Below are 23,298 nucleotides of genomic sequence, written 5' to 3'. Positions count from 1 at the left end.
ATTAATGAAAAAGATATGATACAATAGACTTTACCGAGACCTGGCTATAGGCTGGGCATAACTGAAAACAGTAAAAGGAAGAGTGGGGCAGATTAGGGACCTAAAAGGGGATTTACGCATGGAGGCAGAGGGCATGGCTGAGGTAATAAATGACTATTTTCCATCTGTCTTTACCAAGACAGAAAATGCTGCCCAAGTCATGGTGAAAGAGGAGGTAGTAGAGACACTGGATCGGCTAAAAATTGATTGAGAAGGTATTAGATAGGCTGGTGGCGCTTAAAGTTGGTAAGTCATCAGAACTGGATGAGATGTATCCAAGCATACTTGGAGAAGTAAGGGAGGAAATTACAGAGGCACTAGCCGTAATCTTCCAAACCTCCATAAGATACAGCTGTGGTGCAACAGGGCTGGAGAATTGCAAATGTTACACCCTTGTTCAAAAATGGGTGTAAGGACAAGCCCAGCAATTACAGGCCAGTCAGTTTAACCACGGTAGTGGGAAAGCTTTTAGAAACAATAATTTGGGACAAAATTATTAGTCTCTTGGACAAATTAAGGAAGGCCAGCACAGATTTTTTAAGGGCAAATCGTGTTTAAATGACTTGCTTGAGTTTTTTGATGAGATAACAGAAAGGGTTGATGAGGAGTTCGTGGACTGCTAAAAGGCATTTGATAATGTGCCACATAACAGGCTTGTCAGCAAAGTTAGAGCCCATGGAATAAAAGCGACAGCAGCAACATGGATACGAAATTGGCTGAGTAACAGGAAACAGAGAGTAGTTGTGAATGCTTGTTTTCAGACTGGAGGAAAATATATTGTGGGGTTCCCAAGCAGTCGGTGTTTGGACCCCTGCTTTTCTTCATATATATTATGACCTAGACTTGGGGGCACAATTTCAAAATTTGCTGATGACACAAAACTTGGAAGTATTGTGAACTGTGAGGAGGATAGTGACAAACTTCAAGAGGACATAGACCAGTTGGTGGAATGGGCACATGAAATTTAATGCAGAAAAGCGAGAAGTCATTCATCTTGGTAGGAAGAATGAAGAGAGGCAATTTAAATTAAAGGGTACAATTCCAAAGTGGGTACAGGAGCAGAGAGATCTGGGGGTATATGTGCACAAATCATTGAAGGTTGTGGGGCAGTTTGAGAAAGTTGTTAATAAAGCAGATGAAATCCTGCGCTTTATAAATACAGAATCTCTCCTGACAAGGCAGAGCACGTGCAGAGTGATCACCGCAGTCATCAGTGCTTCCGAGCATTTGCCAGTATGAATCTGCGCGATGACGTCAACACGTAATGACATCCGATTGTTGCCTCACCCCTCAATGGCCGGGATTGCCGCCTTCATTCCCCCCCACCCCCGTCAACATTATCCCGCTCCCTCTCCTGCTCGCCACTCTCTCCCACCTCGCTGTTCCCCACCTCGCCGCCCGCACTCTGTTTGCTTCCTGCTTCATACCCCATGCCCCCTCCATCCTGCTTCTCCGGGCTGCGAGCAAACGGCGGGAGGGAACGACGAGCAGTCAGGCGCAGGAGAGAAGGAAGGCATGGGACAGAATGGCGAAAGAAAGCAGCAATCATGGGAGTGAGCGGGAAACTGAATGTGATCATGAGATGGAGGGGGGTACTGTTGGGGAGGGGTGGAGGCAATGTTCACAGCCATTGAGGGGTGAGGGGGCTTGGGTTCCATTCGTTCCTTTGCATCAAATTCAGCTGCACCATTTTTACTACTGGCAGCTGCCTGAGACGTCGCAGACAGTGATGCTTCAGTCGATGAGGCTGCATCTGTGCATGTGCCAGTACTGTGCCACCTAGTGGTTGCGTTGTCAACAAAATGCAGCCTTATAAATACAGGCATGGAGTACAAAAACAGGGAAGGTATGATAAACCTGCATAAAATACAGTTCAGCCTCAACTGGAGTATTGTGTACAGTTCTGGGCATCACACTTTCAAAAGGATGATGAGGCATTAGAGAGGGTGCAGAAAAGATTTACAAGAACGGTTCCAGGGATGAGGAACTTCAGTTTCATGGATAGATTGAAGAAACTGGGGCCGTTCTCCTTGGAGAAGAGAAGAGGAGAAGGTTAAGAGGAGCTTTGATAGAGGTGTTCAAAATCATGAGGGGTCTGGATAGAGTAGATAGGGAGAAACTGTTCCCATTGGTGGAAGGATCCAGAAACAGAGGACACTGATTTAGGTGACTGGCAAAAGAAGCAGCAGCAACATGAGGAAAAACCTTTTTATGCAGCACGTGGTTAGGATATGGAATACACTGCCTGAGAGCATGCTTGAGGCAGATTCAGTCAAGGCCTTCAAACAGAGCTGGATAATTATTTGAAGAGAAAAAAATGTGCAGGGCTACAGGAAAAAGGTGGGGGAGTGGGACTAGGTGAGTTGTTCTTGCAGAAAGCCAGTACAGACACTAGGGGCTGAATGGCCTCCTTCTGTGCTGTAACCATTCTATGATTCTATGCTAATTGGGAGTTAAACATTCAGGCTATAGGATCTTCAGAAAGGACAGCTAAAAGACACAATTATAGCAGTGGAAAGAAAGGACCTCAGCTAGGATGAGCAGGCAGTGGAAACAATATGAATGGGTAGAACTAAAGAAACGGATGCAAAACTCTGGTCGGAATTTTCTACAGATCTCCTGACAGTAGTGATGTAGTGGGAGAACATATAAAGCTGGAGCTCAGGGAAACATGTTGCTGAAACAATGTGGCTATAATGGCTGATTTTAATTTAGCATGGGAGAAGCAAAATAGCTCAAGCAGTAAAGGCAATGAGTTTCTTGAAGGTATTGGGCCAGCTTTCAGGAACAGTATGTTTTAGAACCAACAAGAGAGAAGACCATATTAGATTTTGTGATGAATAACAAATCAGAATTAGTTAACAGTCTGATTGTAAGGGATTAGTTTGCGTGTAGTGATCACAATTTGAAATTAAGTTTGAGGGAGAAGCAAGAGTCACAAAGCAAAATTTTAAATTTAAATTAAGGCAAACTTTGAAGGAGTGAGAAATAAATTCACTACAGGAAAGTGGGTTGAGTTGTAAATGGGTAAAACTATGGGCAGAAAGTGGGAAATATTCAAAGAAGTATTTGCTCTAGTACAAATCCAGCACATAGCTCAAAGGCAAAAGCTCCACTTAGGCAGTTAAACAACCATGGTCAACAAATGAGCTAAGGGACAGTAACAAGTTAAAAGAAAAGGCTAACACAAATGCAAGGAAAAATAGAAACCCAGAAGATTGGGAGAACTATACAGTCAACAAAGGGATGTAAAGAAAGTCATAAGGTGCAAAAAGGGAGTATGAACAAAAACTTGCAAGATCTATCAAACTAACAGTAAAAGTTCTTGTAAATATATTGAGAGCGCAGTGAGTGGGGAATGCAGGCCCATTAAAGACAGAAATAAAAACAAGAAATGCTGGAGATACTCAGCAGATCTGGCAGCATCTGTGGAAAGAGAAGCAGAGTTAACGTTTCGGGTCAGTGACGTTAACTCTGCTTCTCTTTCCACAGATGCTGCCAGACCTGCTGAGTATCTCCAGCATTTCTTGTTTTTATTTCAGATTTCCAGCATCCACAGCATTTTGCTTCCATTAAAGACAGATGCAGGTAAGTCTATAATGGATAGTAAGGAAATGCGCAATCATTTTCACAGTAGAGGGCAAGTACAAAATACCAATGATAAAAGGGAATCTAAAAATAATTCAAGGGAGAAACTTAGTGCATTTAACACAAGTAAAGAAATGGGACTCAAGGTAGACAAATCTCCAAAACTTAGTTTCCACCTTAGAATATCAAAAGAAACCAGTTGGGAAATTGTAGATGCGCTTGTCATTAAAAAATGAGTAAATAAGTTTGATACACAGCCATAATTTAATTAAATGGTGGAATACGCATCAGCGGCTGAATGACCTACTTGTGTTCCTACGCAAGTTGTCTGGCCTTGCACAATGCCTAGCTTCTTCCCCTCAAAAGAGTATACCCAATGCTAAAGAGAGCCTAATGGGCTGGGTTGGGGGTGGAAATTAAGGCACTGGAAATTTAGGGCAAACAGTGCTATAGTGACAGGTCTCACATTCATTGGCGACCCAATGGCGTTTTATAGGTTGCGGCCTAACTGATCTTTCTCAAGTCGGTGTGAATGCCATTCTATACTTTAGTGGATGGCAGGATACCAAGCCAGCGAGCGATACCACTTCCTCTCCAGACACCTGACACCCATTACTATCTCAATACCCCTGAAGAGATTTCCTTAAGAAGCAAATGAAAGCAGGGCCTGGCTATACATGTGGAGACAAAGTTGGTCATTCATCTCATCTGAAGACTGAGTGCAGTCAGATATTCAGCTTTTAGTTCCTAGAGGGTTGTCAGAATGTCATTAAATCGACAATGTCATGTTTAATATTTAGTTAAAATAATCCCTCATTAAATTGTTCCAAATGTTTCTTGCAGCTGGATTGGCTGGTCAATATCTTGATTACCATCAGATTTTACATAATCAATTCCCTGGGTTCACATGTTGAGATTTTTTCCTGATGCTCCTGTATCTCTATTGCTCCTGCCAGTGCAAGAACGAGACACATATAATATAGAGGGCACTCTCAACTGCCTTAACATAAACACATCATAGGAGCTCTCTGGGCTGCAGCCATTCACATACATTATGTAATGTTGGTGGTCACAGATACGTTGAAGAGTGAAAGTTTATATACATGAAGCATCAATTACAGAAGCGGCTATCATTATATGGGGTCCATCAATGGCCTCCTGTACTCTGGGAAAGCCAGCTGTCCGAGAGACAGCCCTCTGTAACCTTCATGCAATTTGACACTCTTTCAAATAGTGCATCAGTTGTGTCCCTTGGACCCGCGATCAGCATTTCACAAATATCCTCAGCAGTTCCTCTGGTGAACCTTAACTACTTCAAACACTGCTTCCCTTTCAAGCTTACAAAACTATTCCTGCTTCTGCATGTCCAAAGGTGAGAGGTACAGACAGGTAGGAAGCATACAGCTCCTGTGGAGCTGATCCCTTGCTTTATCCCTCTAAATTTTCATCCAGCTAAGAATAGGGGAAAATCATACTTGAATGGCTGTTAGGAAGCTGTCAGGCAAGGGGTGGGGGGAGGTGGCTGTGGGGGAGGGAGTTGAAAGAGGGACAAAAGACAAACATGGAAAACGTGATTCATTAAAGTTGAAAGAAAAAAAAACTTCTAGACCACAGAGCAGTATCCAGTAATACCAAAAAAAAAATCTGAAAAAACAGAGTTCACGCATCCATAAAACTCTCAATTATAGGCTGCAGTGACATCCTTCACCATTCACTACAGCTTGGCAACAAAGAATGCCTATTTTGGATTCTGTTTGGCATCCTATGTGGCAAGGGTAAGCAAAGTCCTGACGAGTAACATTGTTAGGATGTAGGGGTGTAGGGGTGTTATCTCATCCATGCATCCGCTAGCAGGCAGGCCCGCCACCTGAGTGAGGGATCCAAGCTCAGAAATCCAAGAACTCCTATTTCAGAACAGATTCTGCTGCCATGTGACCAACGTTCCCTCTAACTTCTGTTTGCTTGCGTAGCTGGCTTGTTGCACTGCATGGTCCCTTTAAGATTGATCTGGAGCAACGCATGCATGCATCTTAAAGTTACCCATTGCTTATGCGCAACCTGTTTGTTTCCTGTGCGGCACATTACCAATTGCTGTGCACCCACACAGCTTAGAAGGAACAATGGATGTGACCTTATATAACTTCCAGTTTAACTCCAGAACAACGGCAGAAAGCACAAGCTGTCATATTAGTGCTTTTTGGGCACTAGTCTTGCTCAAGTTTATTACAAGGTTCAACCAACAAATATGCCTTGCTTTGTAATATGTCTGATTGAAATATACATGTGTGCATAGCACTTTCATTGCACTTGTCTTTCTTCCAAATTGTGCCTGCTTTTTCGAGCATTTATGATTTTGTTTTGCTTTCTTATTAATACAAGCTAAAACGCTGAATAGAGTGGTGCTATTGCACTATACAACAATCAGTTTTGGCAAAACCCACCTTATACCGTTTTAATTTCTGATTTTCTTCTTCAATCAGCATCTGATATTTAGCTACTTCTGACTGAATAGAGTTTATGATACTGTTGCTCTGATCTGTATCCATGGGTTCTTCCTGCACAGAGAAAACAGATAAAAAGAACCTTTACAATACCCAACCTACTTTTAAGCCTCCAAATGCACAACCATTTTTAAATCTCAAATCATTTATATATATTTATAAATTGTCTAGGATTTTCAGCTAAGGAGTACAAAGAAATTTGAAATTTAATTAAAATAATGGAAAGTTGAATAAAAGGAACAAATGGCTCTTGCCCCACCCATAGTCCCAGGATTTGTGAATGCGCCTTATAATGGAGTCTCGTCAACACCTTTAAATTCCATGATGCTTAATTAAAATATTTTTAGGACTAAATTCCTCTTTGCTGTGTATTTACATTATTTAATTCAGATTATTCAATAATACACTTTATTTTTGAACACAAAAATGACAATTATCAGTCACACCCTGTATGTAGGAGCTGTGCCAGGGAATTTTAGAAAATCCAAGCTTTCATTTGTTGCAAAACTGTTACAACAAAAAGACAAAGAAGATTGCATAGTAATGACTTCAAAATTAATGTAAAATAGGGCTTGATGAAACAAATTGAAAGACAGATACAGAAAAGGAAGCAATCTAGAGGGCAGAAATAGATAAAGGTGGCTTGGTAATGCAGTACATCAAAGTGTGAGTACTAAATTTGCATCTTGCTACTCTGCACTAAGACTACACACACAATAAATAGTTAAACCTTTCTGTAGAGGGACAGGTCAAATTCTTCTACAAAAGGAAGTAAGGAAAATGACCTCTGGCTCCTCTCTCATTCCTTCATTAGGTAGTCAGAGCATAAATCTAGAGAATATATTATGTAGCAATGAGGATAGGTGAAATGGAAAGAAAATAAAGTACATCAGCAAAGGAGAAAAAGGTGGAAAGGGTCCAACACAAAAAGGTAACATTAAAAAATAGCACAAATTGAAAGAAAAAATAGTGAACAAAAAGGTCCTAGTAAGTCCCAAATGCACAGCTCAAAGATGACCGCAATCCTGAAGAATAAAACAAAAAGTGCAACAGAAGCCAAAAGGGTATGACTTTCAGCTCGTGGCCATGCTGGATAGCGATGCAGCGAAGAGGAACTGGAAAGAGATGCAAGTTTAATGAACACCTACTCTTTGGACCATACGATAGTTTTAGCTGAGTTAGTGGACCAAACTATTCAGAAGGTTGAGATATGCATATTATCGTGCAACATGGTATCGTTGGTTGTTCAGGCAACCCTGGAAGCTAAAGACCTATCACAGGTTTTGAAACAAAAGGTTCAAAGGTTGTCATTACTCAGTATACAGCCATAAATTAGAATTGAAATTTATGCTTCTGCTTGGGGTTTAAAGTTGGGGGCTCATTTTATACATAGATCAAATCATCCCTGAGCAATCCCTCTGGCTTCTCTCCTAATGAAACAATTTCACTGAATACTGTTGACTGAAGTGCCCACTGTACCAGTGCACTGTTAGCTGTTGCTTCATTCTGCTATTCCAGGACATCAAATTGACAACTTTTCCTCCCAACTTCACTCCAAGCTCCCCCGTTCATTTAAAAATCAGAGAAAGCCCCGCAAAGTAGTTACAGTTAAGTAGGAACTTACCAATTAAAATGATAAAGAACAGAAAGAAAAAGGCAATATGAACTAAATGGTGTCATTTTAAAGCAGGCGCAGTAACACAGGGACCTGAGAGTGTATGTACTCGAGTCTTTGAAGGCAGCAGGGCAAGTTGATAAAGCTTTTTAAAAAGAAAGGGATCCTTGACTTTGTATATAGGGCCATAAAGTACAAAAAGCAAAGAAGCTCTGCTAAACTTTTATAAATCATTGATTTGGCCTCAGCTGAAGCAATGTATCCATTTCTAGGTACACTTTAGGAAGGACTTCAAGGCCTTGGAGAAGGTGCAGAGGAAATATACCAGACTTATATCAGGGATAAGGAGCTTCAGTTATGTGGAGAACCTAAAGAAATTATGACTGCTCTCTGGAGCAGAGAAGATTCAAAATTATCAGGGGGTTTTATAAGAGTAAACTAGGAGATATTGTTTCCACTGGAAAGAGGGTCAATAACCAGAGGACACAGATTTAAGTTAATTGGCAAAAGAACCAGAGGAGAGATGAGGAAAAATAGTTTGCATGAGTTGTTCTGATTTGGAATCCACTGCCTGAAGAGCTGGTGGAAGCAGATTTAATCATAACTTTCAAAAGGAAAAGGAAAAAATTGCAGTGCTATGGGGAAAGCATGGGGAGTGGGACTAACTGAAAAGCTCTTTCAATGTCCAGGTACAGGCATGATGGGACGAGTGGTCTCTTTTGTGCATGGTTCTATTAGTATTTAGCAAACTAACCAAATGCTGACTACTCAGTCAGGGACTGAGAAATGGAGTTTCCTTGAGTCGTAACAATAAATGAAGACAACAAGTGCATTGTCAAGAGAAAAGACAACAGATTAATGCAAAAACAGGAAATAAAGTATCAGATGAAAGCATAGGCAAGTGTTAGCATGTGAGCAGAAAGAAAATGAGTGAAAACGATTAGGGAGGCTAAAGATAGCAAAGAGATCATCACAGAAATTGAAGAAAGAATAAAATGAGAAAAATAAGGTAAACTTATTGAGGCAACCAGTCACTGAAAAACAAGTCACGGACTAAAGGTATATATTGGTACTACTAATTAGGTAATATTACACATCATCACCAGTAGGTTTTCTTCTCTACTAAGCCATGCTTATTTTTGTTTTCACCATTAGATATATTTTGTAGGAAGGATGTTGGTATGGTAAGTGAAATGTGACTGATGTAATGCCATGAATGTAGTTTACTATTCTTACAACTTGCAGATTTGAAATTTTGTTGCAGTTTTGAAATTCTTCAGAACGTAGTCCAATCATTTTCCTTGTGAATATTTTCCACCGAGCAGTGACTGAATATTGTGCTGCCAACTAGCACACTGACAAACATTTGCTACTGGTTCAGGAGGTGATCAAAAAATCTGGTACACATATTACCATTTTGCCAACTACTATGCTAACTTTATACTGTAATCATGAGATATTATAACCATAGTAATAATGTAGGCTACAGTATTATACCAATAGTAACACCTTGTGTAGATTTTAGAATAGATAGTAAAAGGCAAGCTATTAACTCACTTTTCATTATAAGTTAATTTCATGTTTTGAGGCATGAATGTCTGTGTAATTCCAAGCTCCAGCTCAGCACAAAAAACCTGTATTTCAGATAGGATAGTCTACTCCCGATATGTCAATGTCATATTTTGCGCTAAAAATAGTGAAAATACAACATATGCAGCCAATAAAATAATCTAAACATTCTCACATACAAACGGAAAACTGAATTTTTCCTATACTAACAGATCTCTTGTGGCATTGCTCAGTGAAGTGGATGATGCTTTTGTTTGTAAGGAAAAGAGCATTGTTTTATGTAAAGTACAAGGTATTATTCTGCTAAGGTGAAGTTTGAGTGACTTCATTAGTTTTTTTTTAAAAATTAGTTTCCCACCCCAAACATTGTTCAATTCTGACATTATGCTCTTTAAGGAATATGAAATTTCAGCCATCAAGATAAATTTGTGGTACAAAAATTTGACTGAGTTAAATGCGAGATTGAAGTGTGACAAGACAATAGGAAATATTGTAACATGTTCCATTTTTATATTATTGGAGGAATCCCTGCAGCATTCCTCACAGTCAGATGATTTGCTCTTTTGTAAGAATATATCATACATCATATAATGCATTATTCTGCTAAAGTGCAGCTGCATTCTCTTAAGGCCTAAATGCCAAATAGCTGTTAAGTAATCAGAGGTTCCAGTCATTAAGAGTATAACTGTTTTTTGACCAAACAAATTGGAATCTGGTCAGTTTTCAGCTCGGCAGCACAATGCATTTCAGCATGGCTTTGTACATTACTGACTGGAATGTGCTCATCAGATTCAGGTAGAGGTTAGAAGTACAAGTCAGAAGTCTCCAGCATTTTGACGATTGCTTTGCATCTCTGACAAAGTGCAATTTCTAGACATTCCTGACGTACCACTAATACATTACCTGTGAATCTCCCACAGGATTTCTTATAGTATCTCAGTTAATATACAGACAGAAGCATCATGCCTGTGGAATTCACAATGTATTTTGCTGTTGGTAGGTTGCAGCTGTACACCTTTAAGGTCCAAACTCTAATTGCCATTAAAGCTTCAGAATTGTTGTATGGTCAGGGAACTTTGCAAACTGGAATCTGGTCAGTTTTCAGCTGAGCAGCACAATGCATTTCAGCATTATTTTGCACATGCTCATGTACTATATACATCAATCTGGATGCAATTAAAACCAAATGCTTGTGTGTTCACTTACAGTACCACGCAGCATTAGCTTTAACAATGGCAATTGTTAATAATTGCCACTGTGTTTTTTAAAAAAAAAATCCGAATGCATAAACTGGACTTGAGAGAGAATAAACAGAACTGGGTTACTTCTCCAAATGGGGTAAAGGTGAGGCTGCAAGTTAACCAACCACATAATCACAGTATCTCTGGTTTCAAAGAAATGATGAAAGCAGGTAAAACCTCAAGGTGCACACATTCCCTTCAGTGATCAGTTGCCAAGTGAGGGAATCTCACAATTACTGCTTTTCATTCTGTGGCACCTCTCCACACAAGAAAAAATCCACTTCACTGCAAATCTCTAACAAAACTGAAACATGCAGTCCAACACAACATAGAAAGTAGTTTACTTGGAAAGGAGCCTTATGTAATTTATTCACCATCCTGCTCAACAGTTTACTGCAAAGATCAGATTCAATAACTAATTATGCAGTATCTTCTATACACTAGTCAATAAAAATAAAAATGGGGCCGTTAGCTCCCTGATGGTTTAAATGAATTGATTCATTATTGTGAATGTTACTGAACGATACAGATCAGAAAGGTCTCCAGGGTCAATGCCGATTAACCTTTGTGCAAGTTTGTCTTTTTACAGAAACGTTGGGTGAAGACACAATCAGCTGTGATGCTCTCCATTACCGAATGGACTCACAGTGAAGAACGGCCACATACACAAAGCATCAGATGAGTTCTGGCAACCTTGAAACTATATGTCAGCAAAAGTAAAATACTGAAGATGCTGCAAATCTGAAATAAAAACAGAAAATGCTGGAAATGCTCAGTAGATCATGGAGCATCGTGGAGCGAGAAACAGAGCCAATGTTTCAGGTTGACCTGAGGGAAGGTCATCGATCTGAAACAGAGAATCAATGTTTCAGGTCGATGCCTTTTCGTCAGGTCAACCTAATACGTTGGCTCTATTTCCCTCTCCACAGATGCTGCCAGATCTAATGAGTAGTTACAGCATTTTTTTGTTTTTATATACACCAGCAAAAGTCAGCACCATCAATAAAAGAAGGGAGATGTATTCTAGTCTAGTTAGGGCACACCATATTTATATATCTCTTCAATGGAATCATTCCCCACTAGAATAGAGGAGATGCTCCTGGTGAAAACTGAGGAGCCCCAAAATGTGGTCTTGTACACGTGATACAGCTGTACGATATACACAGAAATAAAGACAAGTAAAACACAAATAACAAGAGGAACATTGTGTAGTTTTAATTACTTAGAAGAGATGAAATGGAAATAGCTAAATAATTTTCAACAGGCTGTGCAATAAGGTAAGCTGTAGCACAAGACTTTGTCCTGTAAAATTCTGATTGGTTAATTAGTATGTAGCCATGAGTGTCTAAAGATTACATTTAGAATTTAAGTGATACAAGTAAGCAAACAGACGCTGCTGTATGTGCAGAGCAGATTCGGGTTTCAGACTAATCTCTGAGCCAAACAGATGTGTGGTTTCAGAATCATGTGGATGGAGAAGTTACAAATTCCTTAAAAGTGCAATAGTGAGAAATAAAAGTCTGTCCCAAATACTATTTAGCTTAAAGTTGGTATGGGAGCTGTATGTGAATTTAATTCACAAAATACTTTGGTAAACCATCAGGCCTATTGCACAGTTACCATTCCCATATCTATTTACTGCTAGGTATTTTATAAATAAATGAGATTAAATCTATTGGAAAATATGAAAGCAGCAGAAATCAAATAGCAACAGGTATATATCAATAGGCTTTGTACCATGAAATAACACTCACCTCCGACAACTGTCTCTGTAGGTCTCTAATTTTTCTTTCATATATCATCTTCCTGTCTGACACGATTGCCATAAGGTTAAACCTTATCTCTCCCTCACTGTACCTAGAGCAAAAAAATATCAGGTTTGTACTAAGACACCTAAAGCTAATGATTATTTGGTCCAATAAAACAAAACAAGTAGCCATTACCCACTTCCAGCCTAGTAAAATGAGCCCTAGAGAAAAATAACAAATTTCCAGAGCACCTTTTATGTCCTTGGGATATCCCAAATTGCTTCGCAACCAATAAATTAATGTTGAAGTGCACTTATTGTTGATTTGTAAACAAATGTGGCATCCAATATAGACACAAGGTCCCACAAATGGTAAATGAAATGAATAGTAATTTTGTTTGGTTGAGGACACCACTAGAGAACTCTGCTCTTATGTGAGAAATGCCAATGGGATCTTTACATTTAACTGAAAATACAGACATCTCAATTTAATGTCTCATCCAAAAGATAGCATTTGAAACAACGCAGTGCTCCTTCAGTACTGTACTGGTGCATGGTGTAGATATTGAACTCAAGTTTTAGTGACTTGACACTCAGCCGAGTCCAACAGCATACATAGTCATACTTTATGTGCAAAGCTGTTTAGCGTGGGTAACAACCACAGCAAAAAGAGACTTTAAAATGGACAAGATGCTGATTAGAATTTTTGAAGAGCAGAGTCAAAAACGAAAAAAGGTCATTCAGCCCATCAAGTCTATTCTGATCAGTCTGTATATAATTACTGTTATCATGGAGTTTGCCCTCAGTACCACTTGTGGATTCTTTACTTTGCGGAGAAGTAAATTTCCTATCTCCTCAGAAAAATTAAATCAAGCAATATCAACATCTCTATAAAACTCAGTTCTCCTCCTCTGACCTTGCTCAAAGTTTGTGAATGTTGTACTTATGTCCTTTATATCTATGTTCACTACCCACACAGATTGCTTAGTTCAAATTTATCAGTACTGGTCATTTAAGATCCATAACATGTTGCCCCTGATTTTGTCGACAGCAAAAATCAGTTTAATTGCTTGATCACTTTTTCATAACCTTGTACCTAAGGATTGGAACCACTTTTGTCTCTATTCTCTTAAGTCTTTCTAATACATCCATTTCATTTTGATATATGATCACCAAAACCAAATGCCATTCACCAGAAATGGATTCGTTAATGATATGCAATCTCAGTGTTAGCATGCTTTATTCCAATGCCCACTGGGTACAATAAGAACAACCTGAAATACCAAGATGCATCTCAGTACCCAACAACTGCTTCACATCGATCAGATGCTCTCACGGTATGATCACGTCACTCACAATGCTGTGCGGCTTCGCCAGTGGAAACCTCGTCAATTTACTTTCACAGAGCCAGGTGCAAAGGATTATTGGCCAGCATTCCTCCAACTGCTTTGCCCATATTCCAAGCAATTACTGTACATGGGTGGCGTGAGATGTCTATCTCAGTCTATCTACATAATTAATCAGATATAGTATACTGTATTCACTGCTCACAATGCAGTCTCCTCTACATTGGGGAGACCAAACGCAGATTGGACGACCGCTTTGAAGAACACCTCCGCTCAGTCCGAAAGCATGACCCTAAGCTTCCAGTTGCTTGCCATTCAACACTCCCCCCTACTCTCACGCCAACATTTCTGTCTTTGGCCTGCACCAGTGTTCCAGTGAACATCAATGCAAGCTCGAGGAGCAGCACCTGATCTTTCGATTACGCACGCTACAGCCTTGCAGACTGAACTTTGAGTTCAATAACTTCAGAGCATGACTGTCCCCTTTTTTAATATTTTATTTTTTAATCATGTGCCTGCTTTTCATGTAGTGATGATGCTGCTCATTATTCTGCTATTTACAGTCTCACTGGACTAATGCTTTGTCTTTCACCACAAGCATTAACACACACTTTACATTTGTCCCAGGATAGCTCTGTTATTTAATCTCCCTCTGCCCTCTCAAACACCTTCCCATTTGTTCTCTCCCCCACTCCCTCCCCTTCACTTGCTTAAAACCTAATTCTTCTCTAACCTTTGCCAGTTCTGATGAAAGGTCATGGACCTAAAATGTTAACTTTGCTTCTCTCTCCACAGATGCTGCCAGACCTGAGTTTTTCCAGCACCGTGTGTTTTTGTTTATGTCTGAAGATGATCAATCTCCTAACTGCTATTCAGCTGTTCACATTGCTCCATGTGATCAACAAATTTAATACCCTACTCTTCACACTGGTTACTTTTTTCCCAGGAAGGACCTTTTCCATCAATTGCCATGCTGTCTTGTTGCTAAACCAATTCTGAATGTAACGACAGTTAATCATCTAGGAGCTTAGCTTTCCCTACTAATTTTACATTTGGAACTTTGTTGAACATGCTTTGAAAATCCAAGTAAACTACATTTACAGGAATTAACCTTGCCAATGAACAGGAGGGCTACAGAATACATAACAAAATCATTACTTTCCTTTTTGAATTTTCTTCCCTCGTGTCCTGAAGGTGATAGCTCTTGCAGGCTTACAGTTCTACAGGTAACAAAAGCTCATCAGTACTTTTCCCAAGTGGTTATTCTTCATATTTTGGGTAGTGTTAGGTTAGTTTAACCATAGAAGGCACCAATGCCAAGCCAGGTCCTGCTTTCACCCAATGTCCACACATACAAACTTTCCTTCAAGAAAATGGCTTTTAAACAGGAGCAAGAACCATGGCTGCTTCTCTCCTCTCCAGCCAAGTGTGCTGAAGCTAATTTTAGCATTCTTATCACCATCCTAGTCAGATAAAAGCACGAAAGAAATCTAAAAAGGCCATGCACTCAACTGGGACTATTGCACAAGGATCCAAATTTTCCCATTATAATATTCAATTGTATTTTCAATAGCATTGATGTTTTTACCTTCATTATATTCTATTTAGTCTTTCAGCATTCTATATTTTACCTAATTAATGTGTAGACAATTGTCAAGAATGATTTGCTCTTAAACCATAAAAGGGCCAGTGCATCAAAGTAGTCTTAAAAAATTTATTTGTACACTGAGTAAAAAGGGAAGGTTAGACTTACTTTTGTATTCGCTTTTCTATGACTGGTCGCACTGCACTGACCCAGTCATCTTGATTGCATGTTCCTAAGAAAAGAAAAGCACATTGCCAATATAGAAGTGATATGATACAAAAGGACATATATAAATAAAAATACTTTCTGAAAACTAAGATTTCCCATGGTGCTGCTCACAGTAAGATGATATTGTTTTATGACAATAATAATGTCTACCATGGAAGAGCATAAATTAAAAAATCTTAAAAGTACCATCAGAAATAAGAACAGTAATAATGTTGGGATTTTCTGCTGAGTTTGATAACCTAATCATCCCTCAAGGAGAAAAGCCAGGGTTATATAAACAGGAGCCAATGTACAGTCGAACTCCCCTCGACAATAGCAAATAGTCTGACTTCTTTAAACCATTTTCCCATATACAGTGCATTATGTGGCTTTAAACAGCTGAGTCAATGTAACACAGTTCGACCTTACCTGCTGACAACTATTGTTCATTTACATCCTTTAGGAAACGCTCATCTAGATGCAAACACTCTCCTCTTAATAATATAATAAACATTGTGTGTACACAGTAAAAATCTCTTGTGATTAGAAAACAATGTCATACATAGAGCCATTAGAGCACAGAAACAGGCCATTAGGCCCAGTGAAACCATGCCAGCTCTCTGTAGAGTAATCCAATTGGTCCCATTCTCCTGCTCTATACCTGTTGCCCTGTAAGTTTATTTCCCTCAAGCGCCCATCCAATTTCCTTCTGAAATCATTCATCGTCGCTGCTTCCACCACCTTGTTGGCAGCGAGTTCCAGGTCATTACCACTCACTGTGTAAAAAAGTTCTTCCTCACATCCCCCCTGTATTTCCTGCTCAAAACTTTTAATCAATGTCCCCTGGTCCTTGCACCATCAGCTAATGGGAACAGCTTTTCTTTGTCTAACTTATCCAAACCTGTCATAATCTTGTACATCTCTATTATATCGCCCCACAATCTCCTTTGCCACAAGGAGAACAACCCAGCTTCTCCAACCTAACCTTGTAACTAAAACCTCTCATCCCTGGAACCATTCTGATAAATCTGCTCTGCACCCTCTCAAGGACCCTCACATCCGTCCTAAAACGTGGTAACCAGAACTGGATGCAATACTGTAGTTGTGGCCTAACCAAAGCTTTATAAAGGTTCAACACAACTTCAATACTTTTGTACTCAACAGCTGTAGTTATGAAGCCCATAATCCTATACGCTTTGCTAACTACTCTCTCAATATATCCTGCCACGTTCAAAAATCTATGCACATGAACTCTCCACGGCCTTCTCTCCCTGTACACTTTTTTGAACTGTAGCATTTAGACTATATTGCCTCTCCCTATTCCTTCTGCCAAAATGCATCACCTCACATTTGTCGGTATTAAATTCCATTTGCCACTTATCTGCTCATTCTGCTAACCTATGTATGTCCTGTTGCAGTCAATTAATATCACCCTCACTGTGCACCAAACCTCCAGGTTTGGTATCATGGGCAAATTTTGAAATTTTACTCTTTATTCCAAAATCCAAGTCATTTATATATATCAAAATAAAAAACAGTGGTCCTAGCACTAAACTTTGGGGAACACCACTGTGCACCATCCACCTGTCTGAAAAACAACCATTTACCAGACTCTCTATTTTCTGTCCTTAGCCAATGTTTTATTTAGTTGGACACTGACCCTCCTATCCCATGAGCCTCAGTTTTGTTAACCAGCCTTCTATGCAGTACTTTGGCAAATGCTTTCTTAAAGTCCATATAGATAACATCCAATGCTTTCTTTTCATCAACCTTCCCTGTTACTTCATCAAAAATTCAATTAGATTCATCAAGCAATATCTGCCTTTTACAAATCTGTGTTGGCTATCCTTAATTAATTCAAACCTCTCTAAGTGCCTGTTGAATTTTTCCCCTCATTATTGTTTCTAAAACTTTCTCCACCACAGACGTTAAACTGACTGGTCTATAAGTTACTAACAAGTCCTTATGCCCTTTCTTGAACAAGAGTGTCGTATTTGCCACTTTCCAGTCCTTCCAATATCTATGGAAGACTGGTAAATAATGCCAAGCCCTCCCGCTACCCCCACTCCCACTTCTTTTAGCGACCTGGGATGCAAGCCATACAGACCTGGTGACTTAACCACTCTAAGCACAGCCAGCCTTTCCAGTACAGCTTTCCTATCAAGTTTCACCCCATACATTACCTCTACCATCTCCGCTTCTATCGATATTTTGCCCAGTTGGCCCTCCTCATTCCCCAGCACCAGATCCAGCAATGCCTCCTTCCTGGTTGAACCGAGAACATACCAATCAAGGAATTTCTCCTGAACACACTTCAGAGATTCCTCCCCCTCCTTACCCTTTACTCGAACATTATCCCAATTGATATTTGGGTAATTAAAGTCCCCCAATATCACCACTCTATAGTTCTTGCAAATCTCTGATTTCCCTTCAGATTTGCTCCTCTATCTCTCTCTCACTATTTGGAGATCTCATGAATACCCCAGATGCGTGATCATACCCTTTTCGCTTCGCAACTCTAACCAAATGGATTCTGTCTTTGCCCCCTCAAGGACATTCTCCCTTTCCAATATTAAATTGTATTCCCTCATCAGCACTGCCGCCTCCGGTTTTTCCTTCCCTATCTTTTCTGAACACTTTGTATCCTTGAATATTATGCACCCACTTCTCACCATTTTAAGCCACGTTTCTGTTATTGTCATTAATTATTATTCCCATACAGCTATTTGTGCTTGTACCTCACTAACTTCATTCACCACTCTGTGCGTTTGCATACGTGCATTCTAAACCTGACTTTGCATTCCTTTGAGCCCTTCTTAGTCTGCTCCTATGTACTTCATTTTCTAGTACTATTCAACGCACTGATTTCTTAACGTACCTTATTGATTGGCACTCCCTCCACCACCATCGCACAGTGGCACTGCAGCAATTCACCAAGGCTCCTTCGACAGCACCTTCCAAACTGTACCACCGAGGAGGACAAGGGCAGCAGACGCATCGGAACATCACCACCTGCAACTTCCCCTCCAAACCACACACCATCCTGACTAGGAACTATATCACTGTTCCTTCACTGTTGCTGGGTCAAAATCCTGGAACTCCCTTCCTAACAACACTTGTGAGTGTATCTACATCACATGGGCTGTAGCGGTTTAAGGTGGCAGCTCACCACCTCCTCTCAAGGGCAATTAGGGATGGGCAATAAATGCTGGCCTAGCCAGTGATGCCCACATCCCATGAAAGAATAAATGCTGGTGCCCATCCCCCTGCCAATTTAATTTCCACCCCCCGCAACCACACTTATCTTTCAACATATCACAGGCAATGCCATGGGAGATTCATTAGTGTGCAACTTAATTTTTGGAAACAGAAAAGTTGTATTCAAAATCTTCTACATTTTAAAAACAAACAGGAACAAAATGTTGCTATTTAGCAGGTTACTTATAATAACTCAATGCTAAGTTGGAGATCAAGAAGTTCTCATTTTAACATACAACCCACTGTTTTTTCCTAGAAGACTAGTATCCTAGATCCAAGCTGAAGAGACACATCTTCGCTTCCACAGCTTTAAACTTAGATGACTGTATGATACTTTTAGTACTGCACATACCCTGGTGACTAGTAAAGCAATACCAGGGAACTGAAAGCACCAGTGTTTCATTATTCTGGTGCAAAAAAGTATTGTGAAATTCTTGAGAAATGCTAGACTTTTACAACTATGCATGGGATTTATTGCATTAGGGCCCTATTAGAATGAGAAATAATAAAAATAACTACCTTATTCTTAGCAGTCTGCACCAGCTGCCTTCTACTTACACTCAACACTGTGACTAGTTCCTGCTAATCTCTTCTACTTCCCCTCAATTTACATTTATTCAGTACTCACCCTCCTCTCCATTTCTTACATAATAACATAAGAAATAGGAGGAATAGCCCATTCAATGAGATCATGGCTGATCTTCTACTTCAACACCATTTTCCTGCACTATCCCTTTATCCCTTGAACTTTTAAGAACATGGATGTTACATTATACATAATTGAGTTTTAGCTGTAAAATTGACCTATTTCTTTTAAGCCACAAAATGCACTGTACATGGGAAAGTAACCTAAAGAGGCCAGTTAGAAACAATTTTCTGTTATTGACAACTGTGACTATATTGGCAACTGTTAGCAACAGATTACATCTAGTTCACTTCCGCATGGCTTTCTGGGATTTATACCAGGGATTTAAGGACTGCATCCCATAACTGTGTCTGCTTATTTTAAAAAAATGAAAACCAAAAACTACCTGCCTTGTTCCAACTTTACACCATAACTAAATAATCTTTGACAGCCTACTATGAAAGGAACTGACCAGTTATTTTAGTAAGCAGGAAACCAAAAGTATAGAAAAAATAATGGATATATGAAATTTAGCATCAAACAGTGGGCAATGAAATGATCACAGAAAAGTAATTATGGTGTGAAGTACTTTCTGCATTTTATGGAGAACAAGTGGCACAGCAAGGGAAAAGAGTTTATATCATCAAACCCATTCTGCAATTGGGCAGAATAGTTCCTGTAAAACTTTGCATCTATCATTTATCACTGCAGTGCTTTTCAAAGGTGGCATAAACAGAATGCATCATGAGGCAATGTGGCATACAATCTTTATCAGAATCATGGTGCTAAGCACATGTGTGCCTTTGTTGATGAGTTGTCACGTCAGTCCATTTGTAGAGTACAAATCATATTCCACGGTGCATCTTCTACATAACCCACGTTATTGGTCATGTAGTTGATAGTGAACAGGATAGATGTTAACTCCAGAATTATATCAATGGTTTGGTTGAGTGGGCGGAAAAGTGGCAAATGGAATTCAATCTGAAGTAGCGTGAGGTAATAAAAAGGTAAAACAAAGCAAAGGAATACACAAAAAACAGGAGGATATTGAGAGGGGTAAATGTAGTGAGAGACCTTGGAGTGCTTGTCTACAGGTCCCTGAAGGTGGCAGGACAGGTTAGATAAAGTGGTGAAGGTAGCGTATGGAATGCTTTCCTTAATTGACCGAGGTATAGAATACAAAAGCAGGGATGTAATGCTGGAACTGTATAAAACGCTGGTTAGGCCACAGCTGGAGTATTGCATACAGCTTTGGTCACCACATTACAGGAAGGACATAATTGCTCTGGAGAGTGCGCAGAGGAAATTTACATGAATGTTGCCAGGGCTTGAAAGTTGCAGCTATGAGGAAAGATTGGATTGGATAGGCTAGGGTTGTTTTCCTTAAAACAGAGCAGGCTGAGGGGTGACTTAATTGAGGTGTACAAAATTATGAGGGGCCTAGATAGAGCAGACTGGAAGGACCTGCTTCCTGTAGCCGACAGGTCAATTACCAGGGGCACAGATTTAAGGTGATTGGTAGAAGGATTAGAGGGGACAGGAGGAAAGCTTTTTCACCCAGAATTCACTGCCAGGATCGGTGGTGGAGGCAGAAACCCTCAACTCATTTAAAAAGTACCTGGACCAGCACCTGAAGTGCTGTAACCTGCAAGGCTACAGCCCAGGTCCTGAAATATGGGATTAGATTGGGTGGCTAGCTTTTTCAGCCGGCGCCAACACGATGGGCTGAATGGCCTCCTTCTGTGCCGTAACTTTTCTTTGGTTCTATTATTTATTCTGATTCAGTAATGCTCATCAGTACCACAATGTAGAAAAATTCCAACATCTATTCAGCTACCTCAATCAAATTTTATTTTTTTTAAATCACGTCAGCAAATTACTTGCAAAATTTGAATTTCCCCTACTCAGTGCATCATTCTCCAATTAAGCTTTATTATAGGCTTTAAACTACTTGCTAAGAAGTGATGGGAGACAAGTTTAATTGACTTCGCTAAGATCATTTTAGCAATGCTGTGATTGAGGGACGGGGGTGTGGTGAACAAAGAGGGTGGGTGTAAGGAAAAAAAAGAAAAGAGAAGCTCCACAAGCTGTCAGCATTACCCCTGCCACCAGTGATAGGCTGAGAGCAAGCTACCTGATTAGTTGATCTCGTTTAGGTTGCAGTGGAGGCCACAACTGGCTTGAGTGTCCTTATGCTGGAACTGAAAACAAAAAAAAAGCAACACACCAAATTGCTATCAAATGATTCTGCTGGAAAGTGCTAGTACGGACATCAGATGACAATAGGATTGGGCTTAACTGTAATGCCTCCTCATTAGTATTCACTGCCCCACTTCAGAGACAAACACGCAACCTGGGCTGACTCTCGACTGCAGTACTGAAAGAGTGCTGCATTGTCGGAGATGGCATCATTTGGTTGAGATGTTAAGCTGAGGTCTCTGTCTGCTTAGGTGGGCAGAAAAGTTCCCACAGCACTATCACTAGCCGGGCCGATGCTTTGTCCCGATGTTCTGGCCAACATCTGCCCCTCAAGCAAGACCACTAAGACAGATTATCTGGTCGTTTACCTTGTTGTTGTTTGTGAAACCTTGTTATTTGACTACACTTCCAAAGTAATTCATTTACTGTGGAGAGCATTGGGGCGTGAAATGCAATTTAGAAATCAAAGACCTTTCTTTCAAAGCTCACGTGAAGAATGGCTAACAAGGTACCAGACAGCTGTCACAGCTGTAGAATCATATCCCAACAAATGTCACCATCTTCAGCTGGTGATTGGAGATTTAAATAAAATAGGTTGATTTCTTTAGAAAGCAAAGTTACATCACAGGAACAAACTTCATTGTGCACAAGGAAAATAAAACCTTTAAATATGATTTTATTTTTAAGAAGCGGTGCTCATTGTTCCAACAAAGCTAATTATCCAAAGATCTCCAGTCCTATTTAGCTTGAATTGAGTTACTATAGTATAAAAAAAGACAAAATGTGGTAAATAGCACCTGCAAAACATCTGGATTATCATTACCCAAGTCAATCGGTCCTTCTCTTAACCCATCTAGTTCATATAATCTTCCATGGACAGGAAAGTAACTGACAAAATGGAATGCATCTTCCTCCTTTCCTGCAGTCTTGGCATCAAATTCAAACATCTGCTGCCTGGTAAGGAAAGTAGCAGATTAGGTTAAAAGCATTTGGGAAAAGCTGGTAAGAAAACAAGGGGCGTGATGTCGGTTTCTTCATACCTGGCAAAGCCATTGTGAACTTGTCGAATGACTTCTGAGTTGCTCAGTGCCAAGCCTTTCATCTGTTTTAATGATCAAAGACAGTCAGTACAAAGAGGGCTTTACTCTTACATTATAAAGGTATAAAAAGGTTAATGTTAAATGTTTCTTTCACATGACTGCTCTGGGTTGGAATTAAGCACAGGGCGATGATTTGACTCTGAGCTCCACTCAGATAGAATAAGTTATAAAAATGTCACAGGAATCCAAAACAAGTAAAAGCAGATTAAACAGGGTGTAAGATTATGGCTACTTTCTGAATTTTTTCTTTAAAAAGTATTTGTTACATTTTTGTTTTGCTTACTCCCTCTTTCCCTTCAGGTCTACATGAGCCACAGAGAATTTCCCAGCTAAACGAGCCAATAGAATCCTTATTTTAATATCTGTGCCCGATGCCAGGAGATGCACAAGAACTGTTGAATGACTGACCAATTCATTTCATCCCTTCTATCCCAGTAGGAAAAGCATCATCTGCACTCAGCCAGAGTTACAACTATGAAACACTAACAACTAAAAAAGGAAACTTGCTGTCTGTTAACTGTGGCTGTGAACCTGCATCCTATGATTCCAAACCACGGTACATAACTTGCTAAAGACCTCTGAAAAACAATATCATCTTAAGACCCAAACAAGCTCAATTTGAAGACGATAATGTCCCTTTTTTGCCAGGTCAACTCTCGTTACACTTAAAATAAAACA

General features: G+C 39.8%; 1 protein-coding gene across 2 annotated transcripts in view; it reads right to left on the bottom strand.

Moving 5' to 3' along the window:
- uchl5 (ubiquitin carboxyl-terminal hydrolase L5) overlaps window positions 1-23,298 on the bottom strand; it is a 79,119-nt gene that overhangs the window by 3,539 nt on the left and 52,282 nt on the right. Inside the window, exons 5-9 of one of the 2 annotated variants that reach the window (XM_068037724.1) lie at window positions 22,561-22,622; window positions 22,344-22,474; window positions 15,400-15,463; window positions 12,308-12,410; window positions 6,069-6,182 (exon numbers count right to left, since the gene is read on the bottom strand). In XM_068037724.1, the coding sequence (XP_067893825.1) occupies window positions 6,069-6,182; window positions 12,308-12,410; window positions 15,400-15,463; window positions 22,344-22,474; window positions 22,561-22,622 (474 nt within the window). The remainder of the gene's footprint in view (window positions 1-6,068; window positions 6,183-12,307; window positions 12,411-15,399; window positions 15,464-22,343; window positions 22,475-22,560; window positions 22,623-23,298) is intronic. The other variant, XM_068037726.1, reaches the window with a different exon arrangement.

The sequence above is a fragment of the Heterodontus francisci genome, chromosome 8 (genome assembly GCF_036365525.1).
Source record: "Heterodontus francisci isolate sHetFra1 chromosome 8, sHetFra1.hap1, whole genome shotgun sequence".
NCBI classification, from domain to species: domain Eukaryota; kingdom Metazoa; phylum Chordata; class Chondrichthyes; order Heterodontiformes; family Heterodontidae; genus Heterodontus; species Heterodontus francisci.
This window is presented reverse-complemented; position numbering and strand designations above follow the sequence as displayed.